Source organism: Thermobia domestica, chromosome 10 (genome assembly GCF_964235325.1).
Source record: "Thermobia domestica chromosome 10, izTheDome1.hap1.1, whole genome shotgun sequence".
Classification (NCBI taxonomy): Eukaryota; Metazoa; Arthropoda; class Insecta; order Zygentoma; family Lepismatidae; genus Thermobia; species Thermobia domestica.
Window position 1 is genome coordinate 266275516 of NC_137463.1, and position 24526 is coordinate 266300041.

Sequence of the window (24526 nt, forward strand, 5' to 3'; positions counted from 1 at the left end):
TTCAATCTAAAGTGAAGGAATTTTTTTTAATCGGACCATTCGTTTGGGCTGTACAATCTTTATGCGCCCAATATTAAATGAAAATGCAATGTTACCGTTTACCTGCACCAATAACACAAGTGAATGAAGTCTTACGTTAATGTGTCGATGGCCAGTCCGCACTTCAAACAGTGACTTCATTCGCTTATGTTATGGACCCATGTAAATGACAACGGTATATTTTCATTTAACATTGGGCACATAAAGAATGTAGAGCCCAAACGGCTCATCCGATTTAAAAGATTCCTTCACTTTAGATTAAAAACATCACATTTGGAGAAGGTTTCCCCTCTTACATTTTTTTTGTAACTCTGATAACAGAGTTACCCTGTCAGGAAACTTTTGAGACACCCTGTGTATAACAGGCAAATAAGTAATGAGCTGAAATAGATGATACACGATAATCATTCCGAACATGACGTCTTTATTTTTTTTATGTGAACTGCTAGAGATATAGAAGCTGAATTAGACAATAGCATAAGGCAAGTTTCAGCTATATATAGTCATTTTTCCACATGGTCGTCACCATTCGTTATGCACTTTTGCCAGCAAGAGCCTCCATGTTTGTAATAATCGGAACTAGCAGACAAACTCCTTTTTTACTACTGCGATGACAACATCCGTTGCTCGTGTAGTCCATCTTTTATAGGATCAAAGAGATGGAAGTCGGAAGACGCTAAGTCCGGACTGCGTGGTGGGTGTGATACGACAGTCAAACCAAATTTCGCAATAATCTCCGTAGTAGCAACCTTGTTGTGGGGCCTTATCGTATTGTAGGCGAAGACGTTCTTCTTCTCTGTTCTGACTCGTACAATTCGAGCTTTCAGCGTCTTGTAACGTTCTGAATTGATTTCCTGTAAATGGCTATCTTGAACTCCTTTTTGACAGAGATTTCGCAGTTTGTTGACAGAGAATTCATATGTCGTCACTCCATAGACTGTATGTAGATTCCCGTAGGTTCCCCAGGGAGCGTTGATGAATGTCACTGGATGCAATTCGTTCGACAGTAAGAACTCAATAACACCGTCCGTTTCATACGCAGCACTTTGTCAAGTGTCATTTTGGTTAACTGTTGCGCTGCTGCTTGTGTCGAAATAGAATGAAAATAACAGGATGTTAGCAAAGAGTGAAAATGAAATGAAATGAATTTTTTCAGTGTAACATCCCAGGGTGATGCCGGCTAGGTTAAAGGAGACGGTGATGATCAGAAATGAATGAAATGGTGGAATAAAGAAAGTGGGAGGAAACTGAAGAACCCCGAGAAAACCCATGGACAAACCTGTTGCAGTGTTTGTCCACCACAAAACCTTCTTGGGGCGATCGATCGAACTAAGGACCTCATACACCAGAGGTGAACGCTGTACTACTGAGTCACCACGGCCTCCTCTTAGCAAAAAAGGTTTCATCTCTACTATAACGCCAACATCCACCTCGGACGTTATACATTAAAAAAAATATATATATATATATATTACTTACGGAATTGACCCTCATAATATAATGATATAGTAAATTCTTCTTCCTGATACTAACACTCTTTAGTATCTTAGTGCAGTGTTTCTCAACGATGTGTCGTGATACACTGGTGTCACGCAGTCCCTTAAGGTGTGTAGCGAAATTTTAGAATTTAAAAATCATGAATTAGTTAAAATCGAGACAGACTGTACCAGTCAACACCTACAGCTCAGAGCTATATGGACTCATTATTAAAACTATTGGGTGTCACTATTATAATAGATATTATTATTATTATTATTATTATTATTATTATTATTATTATTATTATTATTATTATTATTATTATTATTATTATTATTATTTGGTCTAGGAATTAATTCGTGCGGTTGGTACGCACACATTGAAGCTGTAGTACAAACACAAAATACATAAATACCTTAAGAAAAATATTGTCCATCGCTAGCCACCACTTTCGCCCATCTGTCAGGCAATGTACGGATTCCGTGGCGAAAGAAGTCCTCATCCTTGGAAGCGATCCAGTCAGAGACCCATGTTTCGATATCTTCTGAAGAAGTAAACCGCTGTCCAATCAAATCGTTGTTCATGCAATCGAACAAGTAGTAGTCCGAAGGAGCAACGTCTGGTGAATACGGCGGGTGGGGTAAAACTTCCCATCCGACATTTTCTAAATAGGTTTTGACCGGTTTTGCGACATGTGGGCGAGCGTTATCATGTTGAACAATAAGTTTATCATGTCTGTTCTCCCATTCTGGTCGTGTTCTGGCCAGAGCTTGCTTCAAACGCATTAATTGTCGTCGATAACGTTCTCCATTCATAGTTTCACCCGGTTGCAGCAGCTCATAGTACACCACACCTTTCATATCCCACCATATGCACAGCATAACCTTTGCACAGTGAATATCTCGTTTTGGTTGTGATGGACCTGGTTCACCTGGTTTCACCCAGGCCTTTTTTCGTTTAGGGTTCTCGTAATGGATCCACTTCTCATCACCCGTAATAATTGCGATGCAGAAACCCCTTTCTGCTCTGTCGTTGAAGCAGCAATTCGCAAATGGTTTTTCGTCTTTCAACGTCTCTGTCTTTCAATTCATGTGGAACCCAATGTGACATCTTTTGAATCATTCCCATGGCTTTCAAGCGTTTGGAGACTGTTGTTTGATCAACGCCTAATGCTGCTGCAAGTTGTTCCTGCGTTTGACACGAATCCTGCTCGAGCAATGCTGTCAATTCTTTGTCTTGAAATTTTTTTGGCTGTCCAGCTCGCTCTTGGTCTGCCAAGCCGAAATCACCACTTCTAAACCGTGCAAACCACTTCTGACACGTTCGCTCAGCTAGAGCATGGTCACCATACACTTCCACCAAAATACGATGACTTTCAGTCGCACTTTTCTGCATGTTAAAGTAATGCAGCAGGACACCCCGCAAAAACACTTTATCAGGCACAAATTGCGCCATGTTCACTTAACTACAAACTGGTGTTGTTGACGCTTTAATCCACTGCCCTATACTACGAACGATACGCGATGACAGGGGTTTGCAACACATGTGTGGATACACGGAACTGTGGGACGCTCCGTTCGTTGCGCCATCTCTTGTCCACCCGCACGAATTAATTCCTAGACCAAATATTATTATTATTATTATTATTTATGATAAAAAATATCAAAGAAGTGTATCGTGTTCAGTAAACTGTATCGTCAGTCGAAAAAGGTTGAGAACCATGTCTTAGCGAATACGGTCAATGGTACGGCATAGGTCTAATTTATATGTACTAGTGAAATCTCATGTATTAGAGATCATATAAAGTAGCTATAGTTAATCCTGAAGTTTGTGGTATTTCAATGGCGCAGTCGATAGGATATTCATGTTTTCTCATCTACTTAACACAAGTATATTTCTAACCCTATATGGATTCTCAACCAGCTATCAGTAATCAATTAATTACTTCTAAGCGCTTTGCGAGACTCTTTCGTCACTCACCATTCACAAAGCAATATATCCTCAAAAGTATATCTTAGATCCTTTTGTAAGAAAACAAAAATAGAATTAATATATTAAATTATGTTTCTGTTGTGCTTGTAGTCCATGCATTGGGCTGTGCCGAAGACGAAGGACCGCATGCTGGAGCCGAGTGGACCTTCTTCCCATTTGCAGCAGCAGACTCCTGATTTGAGACGAGAGGCCCACCGAAGGGCGTCTGAAGGCGGCCCCAACATCCACTGGGGAGCAAAAGGCACCGTCCAGTGGAACCCAGATGCTCCGAGCGAGGTCGTCAGTAAATTCCGCAATTATGAAATCTAAACAGGGTCATTTACATTTAAGTAATAATAATACTTTCAGATTAATTTTGACTGTTCCTTTACCCTTTGTAAACTGAAAGAAAAAAAAAAATGCAACCGTCAAAGTCTTTGTGCTCATTCGTTGATGTAAATTGAAGAAAAATCTGTAGAATAGTGGGAAAAGAGATTTCCTTAACTTCGCTAACCGACATAATTATATGGTATGAAACAATGACCCTTCATGTAGAAAGAAACTGTTTAGAATAGATACAGATAAGGCATTTAAAACCTAACTTAAATTCTTTCAAATTTTCAATGCAGGAATAACATTATTTCTTTTCTTGTATCGTATTAGGGTAACTAATAATCAGTCCTTCGAATCTCATAATAAGATATATAAGTGATAGGTGATGTAAAAATATTTACCATCGTACTCTGTTGCTATCCAAACTAAGTCTACATCCATCTGAAACTGTTGCAACAGAGTTCTTATATTTTTTTAAACATTCAAATAAGAATCTCATTTCAGAGCTTAGCAGAGTGTGTTTACAGCAAACGACAATTGATACAAACTCCTGTGTGTGCATATGGACCCTATTCTAGTCTGCAAGTGACATTTCATGTTAGTCGTAAGACATGAATTCCACATACAGGGTCGTATCTCAAATTGGTTTGTGTTAAGATATATATATATATGCCAACAGTCTTTAGAGATAAGTGCTACATTTCGTAAAATTCCAGATTTAAAGGACTTTCTTATCTAAGTCTTCCCTGATGTTACTCGCTAGTCGTATCATCTGGAAAGAAAACAGCTGGCATATGTGCTTCATTAGAGGTAGGACTTGTGTTCAGGGATATTCGGCTGTGCTGCAAACAAAGGTATTTCAAGGTTGGTAGCATTGTTCTGATTGAAGTTGTCACATGTCGTTCTAATGAGGGTAATTAATTATTGATAAAGAGTAGCTTCCGCATTTCTATACAGAGAATAATAAAATTTCCTTCGAAGTATGATCTCAGTGCTTTAGACTGCAAGCCAGTACAATTTTTTTTATTTAAATTTAGGTACTCACCGTGAATCCGAAATTCAAAACGGATACATTTGCATTAAGTATTTTTTTTAAATTAATTTTGTTAATATCACATCTGAAGACTTTTTCTGATGTTTCTAAGTTCGGTAGTCACCTTTGTAAACTCGCAAAACTTGTAAAGACAATCTGGCTTCAAATATTTAGGTTCTAAATCAGTGTTAGAAATTTTTTTAAGGACAGGGCCAAAGAAAAAATCTTTTATTCGGCCAATATAATTTATTACAAACAGCAATGGTACCTGTATACAATTTTTTGTAATATTAAGTCCTATTTCTAAGTGGACCACTGACTGTAACGATTTAAGTTAAATGACCATTTGTCATCTTTCGAAGTAACCCTATTCTTCTTTTCATTTGTCAGTTTAGGAATCATGTCGCGGGCCAGATAGAACCTTACAGGGAGCCCCATCTGGCCTGCGGGCCATAATTTGCCCGCCTCTGTTTTAGAATGTACGCGTATTAAATTTGAAGTAATTTTTACATAATGGATATTTTACAAATGGTGGTAAAGAGCGTTTAGACCAATTCCTAAAGAACGGAAGTGGAGATTTCTGTGCGTATGATCCCGAATTCTTACCTCAATGGAGGGTGTATGTGTTTAAGGACCCACGTTAAACTATAGGTTCTGCTTTTATATCCTTCTGGCTCAGGGATATTAAAATGTATCAATGAAATTAGCTGATAAGAACGAGCTTAAATTTAATCATTTTAAATCTAGCTTGAAACGTATTTCTAGCAATCGTGATTTTATCAACGTACACTTAGTTAGATTCTTGGGAATCCTATCCTTGTCCAAGCGCTATTTGATTTTGTATTTTCTATATGGAACTTACGCTCACATTATGTAAAAAGCATTGTATGATCCGCAACTAATTTCTTTAATGGCTTAAGAGGCCTCATTACGGCGAAATTAAAAAATACCGCTAATTGTACAGTGATTATGTGATATCTTCAAATAGGTAAAAGATAATCGAAAAGTAGAACAAGAGCTCGCTAGACAATATTATTTTACATGTGAACTCACTTATCTGCTTTCGATTTCCAGGCATTTAGAAAATCGGCGTTTATTTTCGCGTTTTTAAACGCGAACGGAAAGCTACTTGGTGATTCGTGATAACGGTATCTCATGCAAAATAATATTGTCTAGGGCGCTCTTGTTCCACCTGTAAAATTAGCGGCATTTTAATTTCGCAGTGGTTAGTACTGCGTGTTGAAATCAGTACTACTATCAATATATAAAAAATATCTCAATACAATACGTGAATAAAGTGTGCTTTTAGCAGTAAGCGGGGACAGTGCTAGCTTGCCTCTTACGTGGCTACGGTCTTTTGTAGGTACATTCCTAAAATTGTTCAACATTCTCAATTTGAAAAAGCTTTTGAGAAAGCTGGTTTTATACTGTTACAGACAGTGATAGATCTGTGAAAAGTCATGATCTAAACATTTATGCTTCTTCAACGAATTTGATTTTGTACAAACTGATTGTTATTCCAAGTTGATTATAGAAGGGTCTATTTGTAAACTCGAATAAAAATCTCATTGGTGGCGGTTAGCGAAGAATTACTTGAACCACGAAAGAATGTCTGTGTTGTACAGTGACAAATGAACAACTGGTTAGACTAGTTGAAATATATATAAATATAAATATATGTTGATGTATTTTTGTGTCTTGATTAGTGGTAGAGTTTCGATGCATTGTTCAATTTTTGAATATAGTTTTTATTTTTTTATTTTAAATACCAGAATTTAAGTTTATTTTTTAAATATAAATGCAATTACTTATGTTTGGCATTTGTATTTTTATATGGAGTTTTATTATTATTTTATATTCTTCGAAGGATATTTCTGTAGTTTTAAATTTTGTAGTGTGGTGGTAAGGTTATAAGAATGTAATAATTATGCATTTGAAACAAGCTTTCTTACTTCCCGTGGGCTTCCTACTTATGAATAAAATAAGATTTCAAAAGAAAATATTCATTACTCATTAAGAATTGTGAAGACGAAGAAATAAGGTTAATTACTGTAAGTACTTGTAAGGCAATGATAATTTTGAGACAACTGTGTTTTTTAGTTCATTTTTTTGCTGATTGTAAGACAAGCACAAATTATTGATTTAATATCAGTGTAATTTCAGATTATGTTTCCAAACTAAAATTAGATATTTATATTGTGCTTAGTAGGCTGAAAGGGAAAGATATTCGACCTGGGCGATTTCACGTTAAATATGCCTTCCCTTATAACTTAATGCGGCTTTAATGAGATCATTAACGGTATGTTTGTTTGTACTTAAACCTAAAGACTACCTATGTAAAATTATCGACTTTATTGGAAATGTTTCCCAAAAATTTGTATCAATAGTAAAATATAAGATTATTCGTGTACCCAATCTGTTTCTGTACACTACTACTATTAATAAACAGGGTTTCCGGGCTATAGGTATACACAAGAAAAAGAGTATTTTTTTTCATTATATGTATAATATATTACAGGTATATTTTTAATGAAATTATGTCCAAGTTACAGATATTAGCATAATATGAAGAGTGAAGAAGTGATTGACTGGACCCAGACTCGAACCCGGAATCTCCGGCATACTGTGCCGACGCGTTAGCACAGCAGGTAGGTTGTGGTACAAACCATGTGGTCTGAGTGTAGAGCACCGACTGCAGGAGTGGGAGTGTGTTTGGCTGTTCTGGCAGGCGGACTGGGTAGCGTAGTGGTTAACGCATCGACACGTCTCCGTCGAGTCAATCACTTTTTTACTATTTGTATGTGTAAATATGATCTGTTCCTAATCTTACCGGAATAGCTGAAAGTGTGTATTAGTTTATAAATCTCAATATGAGCACTATTTGTAGTCCTGTGGATATCAAACCGATAATCTATCTCGTGACTCTCATTTACAAGTATTTGAGGCATTATAAACTAAATTGTATGATTGATACGTTTTCTCAAATCTGCCACATTTCGAACTTTTGTTTTGGACACAATATACGTAATGAATTCCCGTGGAAAAGGGGTCCAATGAAAGAAAATCAGGGGATCATAGAGGCCAAAGAATCAGTGAATCCAAAGCAAGGAAAGACACTGCGCGACTCCAACAATGAGAGATTTCCCGGCATGCAGCGCGCAGTTGTTGTGTTGCCAAACTCATGATCAATCGAAAATATTTCCTTTCAAATCAGTATGTGCCTGAAAATACCTATGTATTCGTTTTTTGTTTGTAATGTATTATTTTTCAATGCCTATAGCATGGACACCGTGTACTTGTAGCTACGTACCGCAACTTCTTTTTAACTCCATATTGGCCATTGCACCTCTTATATCACCAATAGCTTGAGCTCGCTGGTCTCCAGTTGGATTCATTAAACGTACTCGAATATTTTGAAAGTATAATAATTGTAACATATGAAGTTGGTCGCTAGTTCCAGCAGTTGTCTCTGGCTTACCATTGTCTCTTAATTCTGAATCCAAGTACTTTGCTCAAAGCGCTTGTGGTATTTGTCCTGTAGTCTTTCATACTGACCTGTGAAATAACGTTATTGTATCTTAAAGCTGTTGATGTGCGTTCTGTGATAGTAGAATATATTTACCTGTTGTGACTAAATTTATTTTCGTTTTCAAAGTGTTTATTTACAGTTGCGATTATAGAAAATGTAAATACCAATATTTTCTATAACTAAATACTGTAATCACAGTTATATACAATTGATCTATTATATTCCTGTTCGCTGGGCGTGACTGCAGAACTTTTAAGGAATATTACAGAGTTTACTTGGTTTTATGGAGAAATGATTGTATAATAAGCATGTTAAGATGAAATTCAGTAACAATATCTGACAGAAACATGTGTGCAGACAGAAACAAAATAATTTGTGAAGATTTCTTTGTCCTCTCTGACAATATCCAGGTTATTTTCTTCAATTAAAACTTCGTATGTTTGATTAGGAATCGAGAAAATTTTGCTCTTAAGAGTTAGTTTGTAAAAGAAGCTGGTCTAAGCTGTGATAACATATTATTATACAAACAGTGAGAAATTACACAACTGAACCAAGATTGGAATGCAGGTCTCCGGCCGATGCATTAAGGAGCTCGCCAACCAATCCGCTTTGTAAACAGGCGGACATTCTGTAATGATATCCGTATTAATATGTAAGTGTTGTTATGGACAGTAGTCAAAAAGATATCATTTTCTTTTATGGCCATACCTGCGCATTTCCGTTAGGTTTTGTGGCTAGACAGATTTCTAGGCAGTTAAGATACAATCCAAAAGGACGTCATTGTTAATACGTGTATGTTCAATTTGAAAGGAAGGAATATTGTAAAAATATAGGGTAAAATGTGAAAAAATCTTGGAAAATACACAAATTTAAATTTATTTTTTTATTTTTATTTATTTATTTATTTACTTATTTATTTATTTTACCATTGAACATTCATTGAATGAATTACACCTTGAGTGGTTCAATAATCATATATTCTGGCAAACTTACGGCAAATATGTAACTAAGTGTCCAACTTAAATAGTTGAAATTGGAATAAATGTTACAATTTTCCCATCGTGATATCAATGCTCAGCCACAGAGACCATGTGGGCTGCACTAAAATTTATGTTGTGCGTGACTTGATGGTTATCGCATCGGCACAGCAAGCTGCAGATCCATCTTCAATCTCAGTCCAGTCGTAAATTTTTCACTTTTTTTTTTTTTTTTTTTTTATAATTGAATTCGCACCTATGGAAGTTTTGGTGTGATGCAGTTTATCAAATATAATATAAATTTAAACAGCTTTGAGAAAGATTTGAAAAAAACGAAAATGTTTTGGAAAGAACATAATATAATGCGTAACGTAATCCTTATTTTCTTTGTTGCCAAAAACATAAGAATTACATATTCTCTGTCTTTAGTAGAAAATCTAACACCTTCACATATTTACACATTACATTATGTAATAACTATTAAAGAACTATATTTCATAAAAGGTAAAGTTCGCCTTTATTCTGCAATAAACTTTTACTCTGATTGAAAGGGGAAAAATCCTGTTTTCTCTCCGTATTTTTATACAAGAGTAATATAATGTTCCTATAAAATAAATATATCTCAAACTATAATGTATAAGTAAGAATCATATCATACAAATATTCTTTTATTCTTAAATGAAAAGTATATTGATTAAAAAAAAAGAAAAAGAAAGAAAGAAAATACGTGAATAGTGTATACTTCAATTAATATTTGACCTGAATACATGAAATGAACTAGTTTTGTAATTAAAAGAAACAATAAATCTTATTATTTGTACTTTAAATTGGCTTCCTACCTGTGTACATCTTAAATAAATTAGAATTGTCTCTGAAATGTAATCAGTATGTACAGGGCGGTCCATAATTATGAAAATGATTTTTCAAAGACTCTGATAAAGAAACTAGCAACATAACTTGAACATAAACACATTACTCTCAAACCTTTCCTTACAAAAATTTTAATCTCTGTTCTCATGCACCATCCAAATTAATGCATGACTGAAGACGAAGGTCAATATTGTTACAAACATCTTGACAGACCCATATTGGTATCCTGTGGAATTCTTCTGTGATAGTTTCCCGTAGTTTGGCCAAATTGCGTATGTAATGTTGATACATATTGTCCTTTAAAACACCTTATAAGAAAAAGTCATGTGGTCGAATCGGGAGATCGAGATGGCCATTCCACAGACACACGTCGACCGATCCAGCGTTTCGGGGAATGTTTCGTTCATCCTGTCTGGCATACACTAACGGTTCTAACCCAGTGACCGTTATCCCCACTTTCGGGCTACACAGTGTTGCTATATCGAAACATTTTGTCCAGAAATACAAATAATACAGTCAGTCGAACATCATATCCATAATTACCGGCCAACCTGTGCATATACATTGCTGTGGTTAACAATTAGTCTTGTGATGCTAAGGTCGTACCATAATTTATCACGTGTAAAGCACCTGTATTCTATTATTAACTTTATGTTACACGTGTAACATGGGGTTGTACAAGAAATGGACAATTTAAATAAGCTACACAGGTGATAAATTTTAGAGGTTTCTCTGTATCTGTGTTAAATTTGTTTGTTATTACTAAAGTTTTAGTTTTATTTTTCAAATCAAATTAAAAATACAAGATGGAGCTCTTGGTTTGGAAAAGAAAATACCAATATGCAGTAGACAGAAACGTTGGTAAACAGATAGAAATGTCTCAAAGACAAGAAGAGCAAACTTATATCAAACAATGTTGGAATTAGTGTACCACTCTTTTAAGAGTAGAATTCGCTCAAACTATTATATATAAAGATAAAAATTGATAACACAAAAGATCTTTTTTATATATATTTTACTAAAGAAGTGAAATATACTTTTCTGGTATATTTTAAGATTCTTAAAAGTTGTATTAAGAGGCTTAGAAGAAAAAGGTTTTTTCTACTACGTGAATACAATTTGTGTCTAAAGGACAAGCGTTGAAAAAACAAAAGTCTGTGATTTGTCTTCCCTTAATATGGGCGAATAATGCTTTTTATGTGTCAATTTTCATTCATTGACATTTCTCCATTCTCGAGCTAAAAGACAAACACATGAGTCGAAACAAAGCGTTTCTGGTCTTCTACTTATTAATTTTAAGGTTTGCTATGTTGTGAGTTACCGACTCTGGAAATAATTCCGAATATAATCCTGTAATCAATCGAAATTAAATTATCTCCTAAGCTCGTTAATATTTACCTGATTTTCAAATTCACTGATTTTGTTCGTAATTCCTTGAAGAGCGAGCATTGAATTTCCGATTTTTTAATTGAAGACTTGAAGTAAATGAAGATGGAAATCAGTGGCGGCTCTTTAGCGATGTCACTTTGGTAAAAAAAAAAAAAAAAAAAAAAAAAAAAATAGCAATTTTATTGTTACAAATTAAAGAAAGAAAGAAAGTTTCGTACAATTTCAGAAATCTGTATACAAGAATTACAGTATGCTGAGAAACAAACAGTACTGAAATTCGCGTACGGATTGCGCGCAGGTGCCGTTTGGAATGAGCTGTGAGCACCACATGTGTGCTCAGTTATGTGTGGACTAGCGTAGTGTGCTGTTGGTGTGAAAATAATGTTACTCACAACAGAGGAGAAAGTGTTTATTGCCGAGCAATGTTTACGCTCATAGGTTTAGGGCATCGTCTTACTGAAGGAGATGAGCGCGCACGTCTACTGTATTTTCTCTGGAGATATGGCATATGAGGATGAAGATTTCATCAGCAACACATGATTCAGTGATGAAAGCTGTGTGTACCTTGAACGCTACATTAATCGACAATTGATTATTGACCCATTCTTGCTTGATTTGAGCGGTTTTTTCCGCACCAAAACTCTGTCGTTACAAGAATAATGGATGCAGCCAGACGGAGCTACTGCTCACACTGTAAGTGAAGCACTTGTCGTTCTGATCACAAGAGTTTGGGCATAGCTTGATTTCCCGCGAAACAGATTTTCCATGTCCTCTCCACTTCCCTGACCTCACGGTTCGAGATGCCTACATAAAGGGTATGCTGAGGAAAGCAATTTTCCGAATAGGTAACACCCTACCACTATACCGTAATTAAGAGAGAAGATTGGTCATATGTTTTGTTGTTCCAGCAACCTGTGTTCACTAGCATGTTCATCGATTTACAGGATCGCTGTGAAGAATGTGTGCGACGTAATATTCAACATTTTGATCACATGATGTACAGGCGCGATTCCTCTTAAATTTACAATGTATGTTGAGTAACATTTAGTTGACATCCATTTGAGAACATTTCTTATGTTTTATTATGTTGTATAACAAATATATAAATAAGTGTCAACAATGTGATTTCAGTACTGTTGGTTTCGCTACATACTGTAATGCATTAGGTAAGATTTCGTCTCTCTGCGCGTAGCGATAAAATTTAAATTTCTACCGGTGCGACTTCCCTCAATAACCGCCACTGGTGTAAGCGTCATTTTGTGAAAACTTATATCCCCTATATACTTAAAGCCTTCAGCCTCACTGTAATGCAATTCGAAAAAAGAAGAATTCTTTAATTCACAGTTGCAAGAATGAAAATATTCATTGTATGTTTAGTTTTATCAACACCATGTTTAATGTTGCTATGCTGTCTAGATTGATTGTGTCGCTGTACGCTACACAGTTGGTCAATGAAAGAACTATGCTAATATGCCTTTTCGCATAGTGTCACGTAAATGCATTTAGCTGCTCAGATGTATTTTGCTCATTGCAGATTGTCCTTCTATGCAAATGACTGTTCGTTTATTATATTATTACTATTGTTTCAAGGCATTTTGCTCAAATAAGTGCCGATGCTTATTTAATGTAAAATTTTATCGTCCTGTTTTTCTTATTTTTTTCTAGTACGGCAAATAAAAAATTCTTTTCTCAAAATTGAGAGGAAGCGGTGAGTGGATGAAAGAAACTTGTGAGCACACTAACGTGTCATGTTTCCTTGCGTGGAACGACATTATTGCAATGTTCTTAGGGATCTCTTCAAAGAAATGGGGTAATGTACATTACAGCATTTTAAGAAAGTGTGAGAGAGGTTTGCGTTCCTCTATAATCACTTTCCATCTTGAGCACCCTGTTCCCTGTCCATTTTCTTTCCTACTTCATTGGTTCCTCTCCGGAGAGAATATTCTATTTAGAAGAGAAGGTTTGTGAATTTGAATCTTTCATTATGCAATATATCCATAACTGAAATTTGGAATTGAAAGTTCTAATTCTATATATATATAGTAAAGAAATAGAAAAATGTATATATTAAACTTCGTGTTTGTGACTAAAGCAAATCTTATAAAATGATATGTAAATGAAAATGATCTACGTGTTTTATTAATCTAATTGTTCTTGCTACTGTATTAATATTGTCTCTTAATGTGTTCTGTTGTTCAATACTTCTAGAGTAAATTCATTACATCTCTGGATTTCTTTGTTGTTTAAAATTAGTAGTGATTTTCTGTTTGTACATGCAGTATGATCGACATCAATTATTGTTGTCACTACAGAGAATTGTTATATTTGTTCTTGATTCCTTTGAAAGGTGGCAAGTTATAGCATTGTGAAAACTATTAGAAACAGAGGCTTATGTTTATACATATGATATTGATTCTGTTCCAGTCAGTCAGTCAGTTCATTCTCAGTAATAATAGTGAGGTCCCTCATTGCTAAATGGTCCTTTTGCGCCGATGATCCAGATGTGATTTCTTACAGAAACGAATGTTAGCTATTGTCTTACATGTCATGTAGCATCTGAAATTAACTTTAATTTGCAAGAAGTAACTGAAGATAGTCATAATTTTTGTCAAAACTAAAGCTATTGGCGTCCATTTATTATTTTTGTTATTTTAATATTTGAAATACGAGCGCTGATCAATAAATAATGATCGTAAATGAATGAAACATAATTACTTGTACTAATCCTCCGAATCTTGATGGTCTTTTTTCAAAATAGTCCCCGTTACATGCAATGCATTTGTCCTAACTTTTTTGCCAGTCATCAAAGACAAGCTGGGAACCATTTTTGGACAGATCCTTCAAAATCGCCTCAGCAGCTTTTACCACTGCACCTGGAGGTGCGAAACGCCATCCCCGGAGGTGTTTCTTCAAAGTTGGAAAAAAGAAAGAAATCACAAGATGCTAAATCAGGGCTATATGGAGGATGGGATACACACGAAACGTTGATTTCTGCAAGATAGTCAACAGAATTGCTGTACTGTTGTTCGCGTGTCACTTCCATGTTGCCCTATGGGAAACTGAAACTACGTGTGCTTGAATGGCTGCCAAGGTCACATTCCTGACGTCATGGCCTTCAAATTTGCTAGATCTATTCGTCATTTCTCCCACTACACAGATGTGTTTCGTTTTCTGTGCTTTGCTGTTGTATTCACCTCATAAACACTGATGATCAGTCTTTAGTGATCAGCTCATGTAAAAAAAACAAAAGATAAATCGATGAGAGAAAAAAAATATTGATATTACAAATTATATAGCTGTTTGATTTTGTCAGAGATTTTTTAATGTCTTCCGAAGTTAGTTAAGAAGGGAAATTTTACATGGCTAATTAAGATGTCCTTTGTAAAATAAGTGAAGTAGACTTCCTAATTAGTTATTGCTGTAGCACCTTTCTAATTTACTTATTGTTAAAGCACATACCTAATTGCATCACGTATTTTTTATCGTTTGCACTAAGCTTAGTAATGAATATAATTGTATAAGGTGATCAGAACGCTAGAATTGTGTAGAAGTTAGTTTTATTACAGTTTTTAATATGAGTTTTCACATTCCTTAAATAATAGTGTGAAAACAAAGGAATGTTTTCCAAGATTAAAATGAGACCATGAATTATAGATCCAAGGTGACGTTAACATTACTTATATTTAAGGACATAATGGAATTGTTGAAAGATTCAAATATGACTGGAGAAAATGTAAGCAATAAGTCTTAACTTTCTTTTTTTTTATACAAAAAATATGCAAAATATAAGATGTCTCACCAGTAGACTGTGCGTTAACATTTAGTTTTCCATTGTTCTAATTAAAGGTTCATGTCCGTTATATAGCTTTTTCCAGAAATGTGAACAGTATCAAGTTTTTCTTTGGTTCCTTAACTGGAAATTACTACATTTAATTCAATTTCGACATTTTCGAAATTTAAAACTTTTAAAATATCTGCACCATCTTTGATTTCTAGCCTAGTTATTATTATTATTATTATTATTATTATTATTATTATTATTATTATTATTATTATTATTATTATTATTATTATTAAGTATTCTGCCTTTTGGTAGGTCCTGGGATTAATTAGAGTGATTTTTTTCTTAATTTTCAATTTAGTTATGGAAATGTTTCTTCCATGTTTCTCGATTTTCAGCTTCCTCTTTTAACTTTAATATTTTCTTCTATTTTTCATATCATCGATCACTTGTGTTCTTCTTCCTTATCCATCGCTTTCCTTCCATCTTTTCTTCTATAGCGTTGTGAAGAAGACAATTTCTTCGCAAGATGTGTCCAATTCAATTGGCCTCTCTACGGAGCTAAAAGAGTCCTCTTCTCTCCTATCCGTTTTAAAACATCTTCGTTTGTTAATCTTTCTGTCCATTTTATCTTTTCCATTTTCCTCCAACACTACATTTCGAAGCTCTCTAAATAGTTCTTCTCTAGCTTTCGTAATGTCCAAATTTCTGAACCTTGCACTCTAATACTCCATATATAGCACTTGACAAATTTCTTCCGTAGTCCAATATTAAGGCTGCTAGTTAAGAATGTTTTTTTTTCTTTCTTTCTTTCTTTCTTGTTGAATGCTTCGTTGTCTATGGCAATTCTTGACCTGATGTCTTTGGTGCAGTACGCGTCTTTCGTCAAAATACTTCCCAGATATTTGAAATGATCGACCTCTTCAAGTAGTCTTTGTTCTACTCTAACCCGTAAGGGCGAATTTCCACAGGATATTCTCATGACTTTCTATTTTTCAATGTTGATTTCCATTCCATATAGTTTCCCAGGATCAACTATTTTGTATTTTCCCAGTGTCAACTGTATGACAGTTCTTAATATAAGGAAGCATTTTTTTCTCTTTCTTTCTGTTCCTTGTAATGACGAGAGCTGTAATGTTAAAACTTCGCTGTTTTGTTCAAAGTTATTTGGCCTTCTTTGTGAAAGTGTTCTGGATATGAATTTAATACTTACAAATTAACTTTTATATTAATAAATAAACTCTGATGAAAACAATAAAGAGGATCACCCGACTTCTTCGAGGATGCTATGTTGACTGCAGTGACATGCAACCCCTTCGACAAACTTGTAATTTTGGTTGCATAGCAAATAGGTACTATTACAAGATAGGTCACAAAGGCCCTTTGTTACCCGTGAAGATATTAACGGATTGATTCCATAGGTCACAAAGGGTTCACCGTTACCCGTGAATATATCAACAAATTAATTCCATAGGTCACAAAGGGCCCATCGTTGCCCGTAAAGATATTAACGGATTGATTCCATAGGTCACAAGGGGCCCACCGTTACCCGTGAAGATATTAACGGATTGATTCCATAGGTCACAAAGGGCCCACCATTACCCTTGAAGATAACGGATTGATTCTGTAGGGTACAGAGTCCACCGTTACCCGTAAAGATATTATCGGATTGATTCCATTAATAACCCTAATAGCATTCCATACTTTTAATACCCTTACTCAAACCTTCAAGGCTAAGTCTGTAGGCTTGCACAAGTTTGCATTTACATGGCTGCAGACGTAACCAAGGCTATAGCAAACTTGCTAGTTCCTTGATTGCAACCTTGTTTCAGACTTGACAATAATACATAATATAGGGCTAGCCTTAAAATTCGTTTAAATTGATACACCTGGGAAGCATGACTTAAAATTTACACTTGGCGAAGCTATATACGGAGAAAACCTCTAAGGCTAAGTCTAACACGCAAGCATTCTTGCGTAGCCTTCATTCATTCATCTGGTTTAAGCATACACAGGTTTATATGTCAAAGCTATCAGGACTCCAAGCATGACTTGAAATGTACACTTGGGAAAGCCATACACAGAGAAAATTTGTAATGTTAAGTCTATCAAGGGACATTAACAGCAAACTTAGACTTATTGTAGACGCGCCTGCTTACTGGGAAACTCGGCCGAGATAATTGCTATCTCAAGAGCTTTCGTGTGGGGTAACGGACAAACGTACGTACTAACAGTTTAATCTTATAAATCCCTAATAAAGGTCAAGGAGACACCTGAACGAAGAGGCTCCGCAATTCAAATTAATCAAATTCACGTCAGTGACTTTCTTCAGCCAGCAGTCAGAAGAATTGTACGTGTTTAAATTCTTCATTAATCTTCTTTGATACCAAATGTAGAACGCCACGTAAGTTAGGCTTACGGTAAAAGCAAAGAAAATGTTTACTCACCAAACGCGTCAGATGTTACATGAATTAGATTACTGTTTCAGTAACCTCTGGTATCTTCTTCAGCTTTAAATATCTTGAAAGTTAGAAGTGTAATGTCCTCGTACAACATTTTAATGTATTTCTTATTTTGATCCTGTTTGTTTTAAAAATTCTGTTGCTTCATTTCTGTATTGTCACTGTAAGTGTGATCATTTTGACGATGTACAAACCACAGTTGTTATAACCAGGGGCGGCAGTTGCTCCTCACTTTTTTGAAGTGACCCCTTAATGTATATAGTTTCATTTCAAAATGTAAAATTTTTTGTATGTATTACTGAAAAAAATGTTGCCATATAATATTTGCCGTTGCGTGAGTACGTATTGGTTATTTGTCTTCACGTGAAGTTAAGAAAGCTACAGGAATTGCCACGGAAAATGGCTCAAAAATTAACCTATTGGAGGGCAACAATTCCAGCGTACTTTCATTTCTTCTTACAAGAGATATCTTCATCAGGCGCTTTGAAACTAATTGAGAGAACATTTCGCTAAAAAAAAAAAAAAAAAAAAAAAAAAAAAAAAAGTCTTTCACAAGTTATTGTTTAGTTGCACAAAAATTGACAGTTCCTAAAATGTGTTTTCTTCTTCGTAATAGCAAGGAGTATTGATTAAAAAGGGAGTAATAAGAAACAACTTCTATCTTATCCATTGTTTTTGCCTACAGCATTTGTGATATTCTGGAGTTACAAATTCGTGGTGAAAGTTTTTTTTTTTTTTTTTTTTTTTTTTTTTTTTTTTTTTTTTTTTTTTTTTTTTTTACTAGCAGATACAACAGTGCTATCCCTTTTCATTTGCTTTTCTTTCTTTGAACAAACAAAAAAAAAAAAGAAAAAGGAAAAAATAAACATTATTGTTGGCGCAGTTTAGGCCTATTTTGGATTCTATTTGAACTGAAAAAGATAGTATGCTCTTAGTTATACAACTATTCGTCAAACAACAGGAAAACTAACATTGATATACAAATATTCAAATCGTGTCTTGCCTCCCCCTTTTTTAACGGCCGATCGCCGCTACTAGTTATAACTTAACTACAGCACTATGTTTTGCTGCTTTCCGAAAAAATAGAGTTGTCAAATCATATGCTTCATGTTAATTTGGTGGTAAAATGTATGTAAGAAACCTTTCACTGCTGTAAAAGTGTCTTAGTACAAATTTGTATATAAGGTAAACTAATACAAATAATCCTATAAAGATACAAGCGAAGTCAAAACTTTAAAATCGAAGGTGGTGCAGATCTGATACAATCTTTAGTGGTGTTTTTTGCTTCCTTTGATTATTCATTAAATGAATTTAACGACTAAGTTTATATGAGATTAACCCATCAAGAATTTCGGTTAATCTTAAGGAATCAAATAATTTATAGATAGAAACAAATATTTTGTTTTAATTATCTTCGAGGCACAGTTGTTGTTTATGCTTAAATGTAATAGCTTTGCAATATTTCAGTTGTTTTAGAATTTAAATTAACTAATCTTCGTATGTTGTACGTACTGTCTAGCGTAAAGTTTTACAAATACAAGAGACGGATTTAACAGGGTAAGAGATAAATTTTCAATGAAAACTATTTATCTTAAAGATAAATTTGGTGAAAGTACAAAATAGACAACAGCAATAAGTTTGTTGTAAGTAACAAAATTATTCGGAATAAATTTTGACTAGTTCATCCAAAGAGATATATAGGTTCCTATACTTTAAATGCAAAAGGCTTAGTGATATTTAGCAGTCTTTTGTGAAATTTTTATTAATTCTTGTTCTCAACTAATTTGTATAGGATTTGTTCTTTTAGATTATGCACTGGGAAACGGCTAATGTGTAACTATATTCTGTGTATGTGTGTGTATGTTAAATTCTATATATGTGTTTATTTTAAAACACGTATTTATGTAAAATAGCTTCTAGTAAAGTACAATATCATACTCTGTGAGGCATTTTTCTCTGTCTGCCTTGTAGGAAAAAATTATCAATAGAAATACAGTGGCATGTTACAGATAAGAAATTCTATATTTATAAGCTATAAGCGAATAACGAACAATTCGTCATGATATTCAATCATTCATTCTTCCTCCCTCCTCTTCTTTTTTATGCTGCGGTTTTATTTCCTTGTTCCTTGTGTATGTACATAACGATTGGTTCATTTTTGGAAGAATTTCCGTTGTAAAAATGGCACAGTGTAATATATATATGTGTTAAAAGGAAGGAAAAATTTCAGTTACCTAATGCATGTAATAATTGTGGAAATCGGAGGCGTGGTGGCTCAGTGGTAGAGCGTTTACCGTTGGTGTGTGGGGTCCCTGGTTTGAGTTCCGGCCAAGTAAATGTATGGTAGACAATATCCTGCTCGTTGGTTTTCTCGGTGTACTGCCGTTTCCTCCCAATTTCTCATTCCACCAATTCTTCCATCACATCCACCTGCATTAATTATCGTCTCCTTTAGACTAAAGAGAATAAGCGTAGGACGTTAAACTCAAAGATTTCATTTCATTTTTAATTGTGTAAATCAGGTAACGCTTTCGACAACTGCTTGTGCCTTCATCTAATCAAAAAATCTTGCATCTTCGAAATATGATGTCATCCTGCTTCGTTTTTAGTGTTTTCCCAGGGTCTAACGTAATTATAGTGAATGGGAATACACTAAAAAAATGTATCAGGGTTTGCGCTATAAATAACTTCCTGATAATATGAGATACTTTGGTCGACTGACTACCATTACAATTTTCATCTTAACTTCACAGAATCGGATTTCTTACCCAGCACCCTGCCAGGTGAAGTCCCGGATCCTTGTTACCATTAATTGATAACTTAAATACCCAGAGGAGCATGGCGGCTCACTGGTAGAGCATCCACCTCTGATACGAAGGATCGTTGGTTTGATCCCAGGCTTGTGAGTTTGTGGTGGATGTCGTGCCCATGGATTGCTTTCATTTCCCACCACATTTTCTTTAATAATCATTTACTTTTATTGGTCATCTGTCTCCTTTAACCTCAAGAGCGTAAGCGTAGGACGTTCATTTTAATATCTAGTACTGACATCCTTTCATCGAGCTGTTGTCATAATAAAAATACTTTTTTATATATAGAAAACTACAGTGACGACTTCTTAACGCCTTTCGCCTCAAACTCATCAGTAACTGTTCCATGCCAACTTCTCTCATCTTACAAAATGACTTGAAAAGTAACATATTCCAGTGACAAATAGCCAAATAATCTTATCTCAAAGCAAGCAGACAGTTTTCTATTATTCGCAACATTCTTTTAACCAGTATATGCTCAATTTTGCAAACACTTGCAACTATATACAGCCACATCCTTCAATATAATTGCGTTTGGGGCCGCGGTGGCTCAGTGGTAGAGCGTTCACCTTTGGAGCGTGGGGTCCTTGGTTCGATCCCAGCTCGCGCCAAGTGGACTTTGTGGTGGACAAACACCGTGTGCGTGGGTTTCCTCGAGGTCCTCCCACTTTCTTCGTCCCACCAGTTCATTCATTTATCATCATCACCATCTCTTTTTGCCTAGCCGGCATAACCGTGGAACGTAAAACTCAAAAATTTCATTTAATTTTCATTATTGCGTTGTTTGCAAGTAATCCGAAAAGTGAGTAAACTAAGGGGTTTCCACATACTTCGTTATTCGAATATTTCCGTCAACTTTGATATTGTAAATCTGATTTCCAGTATAACCAGTAATTGGTATAACCAATCACTTGCAGAGTATGCCAATTGCACGTTCCTCACCTCTCTCAAATAGTTTCTAAATCTATTTAGAATATACTAATTTGTACGTGGAGAACAGGGTTTTCTTTGTGTAAATCTGTCCTTCGAGCACTTTAACACTTTGCAGCTAAGTTGTCAAAGATGCAATTTTTAAACAATAAACATGTTGCAATTAAATATGATAGTATTTATGCATATTTGTACCAGAAAATGAATTTTTCATCATATGGGTTAAGATTTGTCTCTGATGTAGTCTTGCAGAACATTATGCCAAAGGAGATAACAGTATTATTATACTATATTACTATTTCAATAATTTTTTGTATAATAAGATTATATGAAAATTACTAATAAAATTAGTTTGGAGAATGTAATAATACTAATAAATGTGGAAGACAATCAATAGGTATGCAATGCATTGATTATAGCAATGATAAACAATTATATTTTTTAAATAATTTTTATACGAGGTAAGTTAAAATACTATAAAAAAATACCTATTCTTATTATGAATATCAACTTATAAGGATTTATGCGTTCATATAGGAGATGTTTTAAACATGACATTTTAATATCAATTCGAAACTTAATCATAGGCTATACCATAAATGCTCGAATGGATTATCTACTTTATTGCTCGTGATCGTTCTCACAGTTTAGTCGTGAAGATTGATTTTTAGCAGTAAAAGACAAAGAAATTTTAAATTTAAATAAAACTTTTTTTTACCTGCAAAACAATTTTTTGTCTATAAAACGGGCAACGTGAAAAAAATCTTGCAATTCCCTATTCTAACTATATATAAAACTACATGAACTGACATAAAATAACGGATACTTCCAGTTGACGTGAAAAGTTGGAATTTGGCATGATTGTAGCTTTCCGCGACTAACCCACAGGAAAATTGCCAAAACTGAGTATTTTTAATTTTTAAGGTGTCTAAAGAGGGGGTGAATTTCCCATGTTATTTAAATGGGATTTTTTTGGACATATAATCTCATATTTTAGGTACGGTACTTGGAATGAAAACTTGAAATTCAGTATGCTTATATGTTTTCATTAGCGTTACCTAAAGTAAATCACCAAAAATAAAAACTTCCAACTGTAGAGTGGTTTTATGGGGAACTGAAAAATCTTTCGCATGTTATTTATATGGGACATCTACACCTCAAAATGTTTAGGCACTTCCTGTAGGGCTACAGTGATGAAATTTCGAATGATTGTATTCTTCCGGGAGTAACCCAAAGGAAAATTGCCAAAACTGAATATTTTTAGTCTTTAGGGGGTCTAAAGGGAGGAATGAAAAATTTCCATGTTATTTAAATGGGCGTTTTGTTACAAAATCTTATTTTTAGGGAGTTTAAACACGGAAAGAAATTTGAAAGTCGGTAGAATTTTGGGTTTAAGAGGTGCGAGTCCCTAGGCCGAGGAAACGCGGGGAGGAGTTGGGGTCGAAGCCCCCAGCTAGCCAAAGGATAGTAAAAAAAATATATATAAAGTCAGAATTTTGTGTTATTTAAAAATGAAAATAAACAAAAGTTCCCTAAATTCATTAATTGAAAGAATATTAAACTACTCAATTTATTTGTGGTGGTTTTTCCCTGAGTAATTTATTGCAAAAATTAAAATATTCTTACTCGATTTTTCAATACTTAAAGCTTACCCCGTAGGTACATGGTTAGTACACTTTTGATTCCTGTCGGGAACTCATCTGATCCGGGTTCTACATTATGCTATAGGTCCAAATCCCATAGCCTTGTTGTTGAAAAGGAACATTAAACTTCACGTCAGCCAATAAACTTTCAGCATTTAACCCTATAAAGTGTTTTAAGATAAGCATTTTTTAAAGATGCTATGCTCCTTATTGTGAAGATGGGTATATAGTAAGTCATAGATCTCACCTCTGATGCAAGGATTCGGTGCCAGTCTTACGAGTTTTTGAAGTTGGCAGCATGATGTTTATTTTTCTCATTCCTTCAGACTTTTTCATTCCACCAATTCTATCTTCCATCTCGTGTAATCTACAGACCAAATATCATGAAACATTGAACAAAAAATTTCGTGGTTTTCGCTGTTTCAAGCCAACGCTTTTTGGAAAAATTTTGTAGCAGGAAAAGGATGCGCATATATATGTCTTGTTTCGTGATGATAATACGGGCTGCGAAACAAACAAAATCTGTTAGAGCATTTATGGTATAATCTTCGATGCAATAGATTTATTGGTATGGAGAAATACAGAAAGGCTTATTTTATTATTTTAATTAGTAACTTTATTTTAGTTTCGAACTGATTATATATTTTGTTCTATTCTTTTTTTTTAAAAAAAAAAAAAGAAAATACCAATTTTGTTAATTTCGTTTTCATATGCAAGTCACAAGGAAGAATACCTGTTATTATTGTTATGTGTAGTGTTTATGTGATTTGATTGATGTTTCGATGTTTTTTTGTCTGTGTTAAAATATTTCGTTGCAAATTTATCCTCTGAAGGAAATTGTACCTTCCGAGATGTCTTTTTCATTTCTGAAGAGTGTGTGTGTGTGCCACAATAACCGATGTGGAAGCAAACCTTTCTACGCATTCCTTGTACATAAAAAGGGCTTTGGTATTTAATTAATATGTTATTGTCTTTTCAAGGTTTGAGTTTCTTAGTAAATGTTTAGGGGTGCTATATTTTTTTATCTGTACTGTAGCAAGGAATAGCTAATTTCCTAATGGGAATGAAGTATTCCTTATATAGCTTTCAACACTCTATGTACATAATAAATATTGTAATATGATTTTATGTTGTATTTCTGTTATATGTTTGCAGACTTAAAGAAGAAAAAAAAGATTTCAAAAATAAAAGCAGTCACATAATTTTTGGCGTGGAACCGGATTTTTTTTTTATTAGATGTTACATTCCTGTCCTTTTTCGTGCTATCTTCGATCCTTTGT

At 34.6% G+C, this 24526-nt stretch overlaps 1 protein-coding gene across 1 annotated transcript in view; it reads left to right on the top strand.

Moving 5' to 3' along the window:
- jdp (DnaJ domain-containing protein) overlaps window positions 1-23906 on the top strand; it is a 65183-nt gene extending 41277 nt beyond the window's left edge. The window contains exon 4 of the mRNA XM_081729524.1: window positions 3601-23906. Coding sequence (XP_081585650.1) covers window positions 3601-3819 — 219 coding nt within the window. The 3' untranslated portion in view covers window positions 3820-23906. The remainder of the gene's footprint in view (window positions 1-3600) is intronic.
- The last annotated feature ends 620 nt before the right edge of the window (window positions 23907-24526 follow it).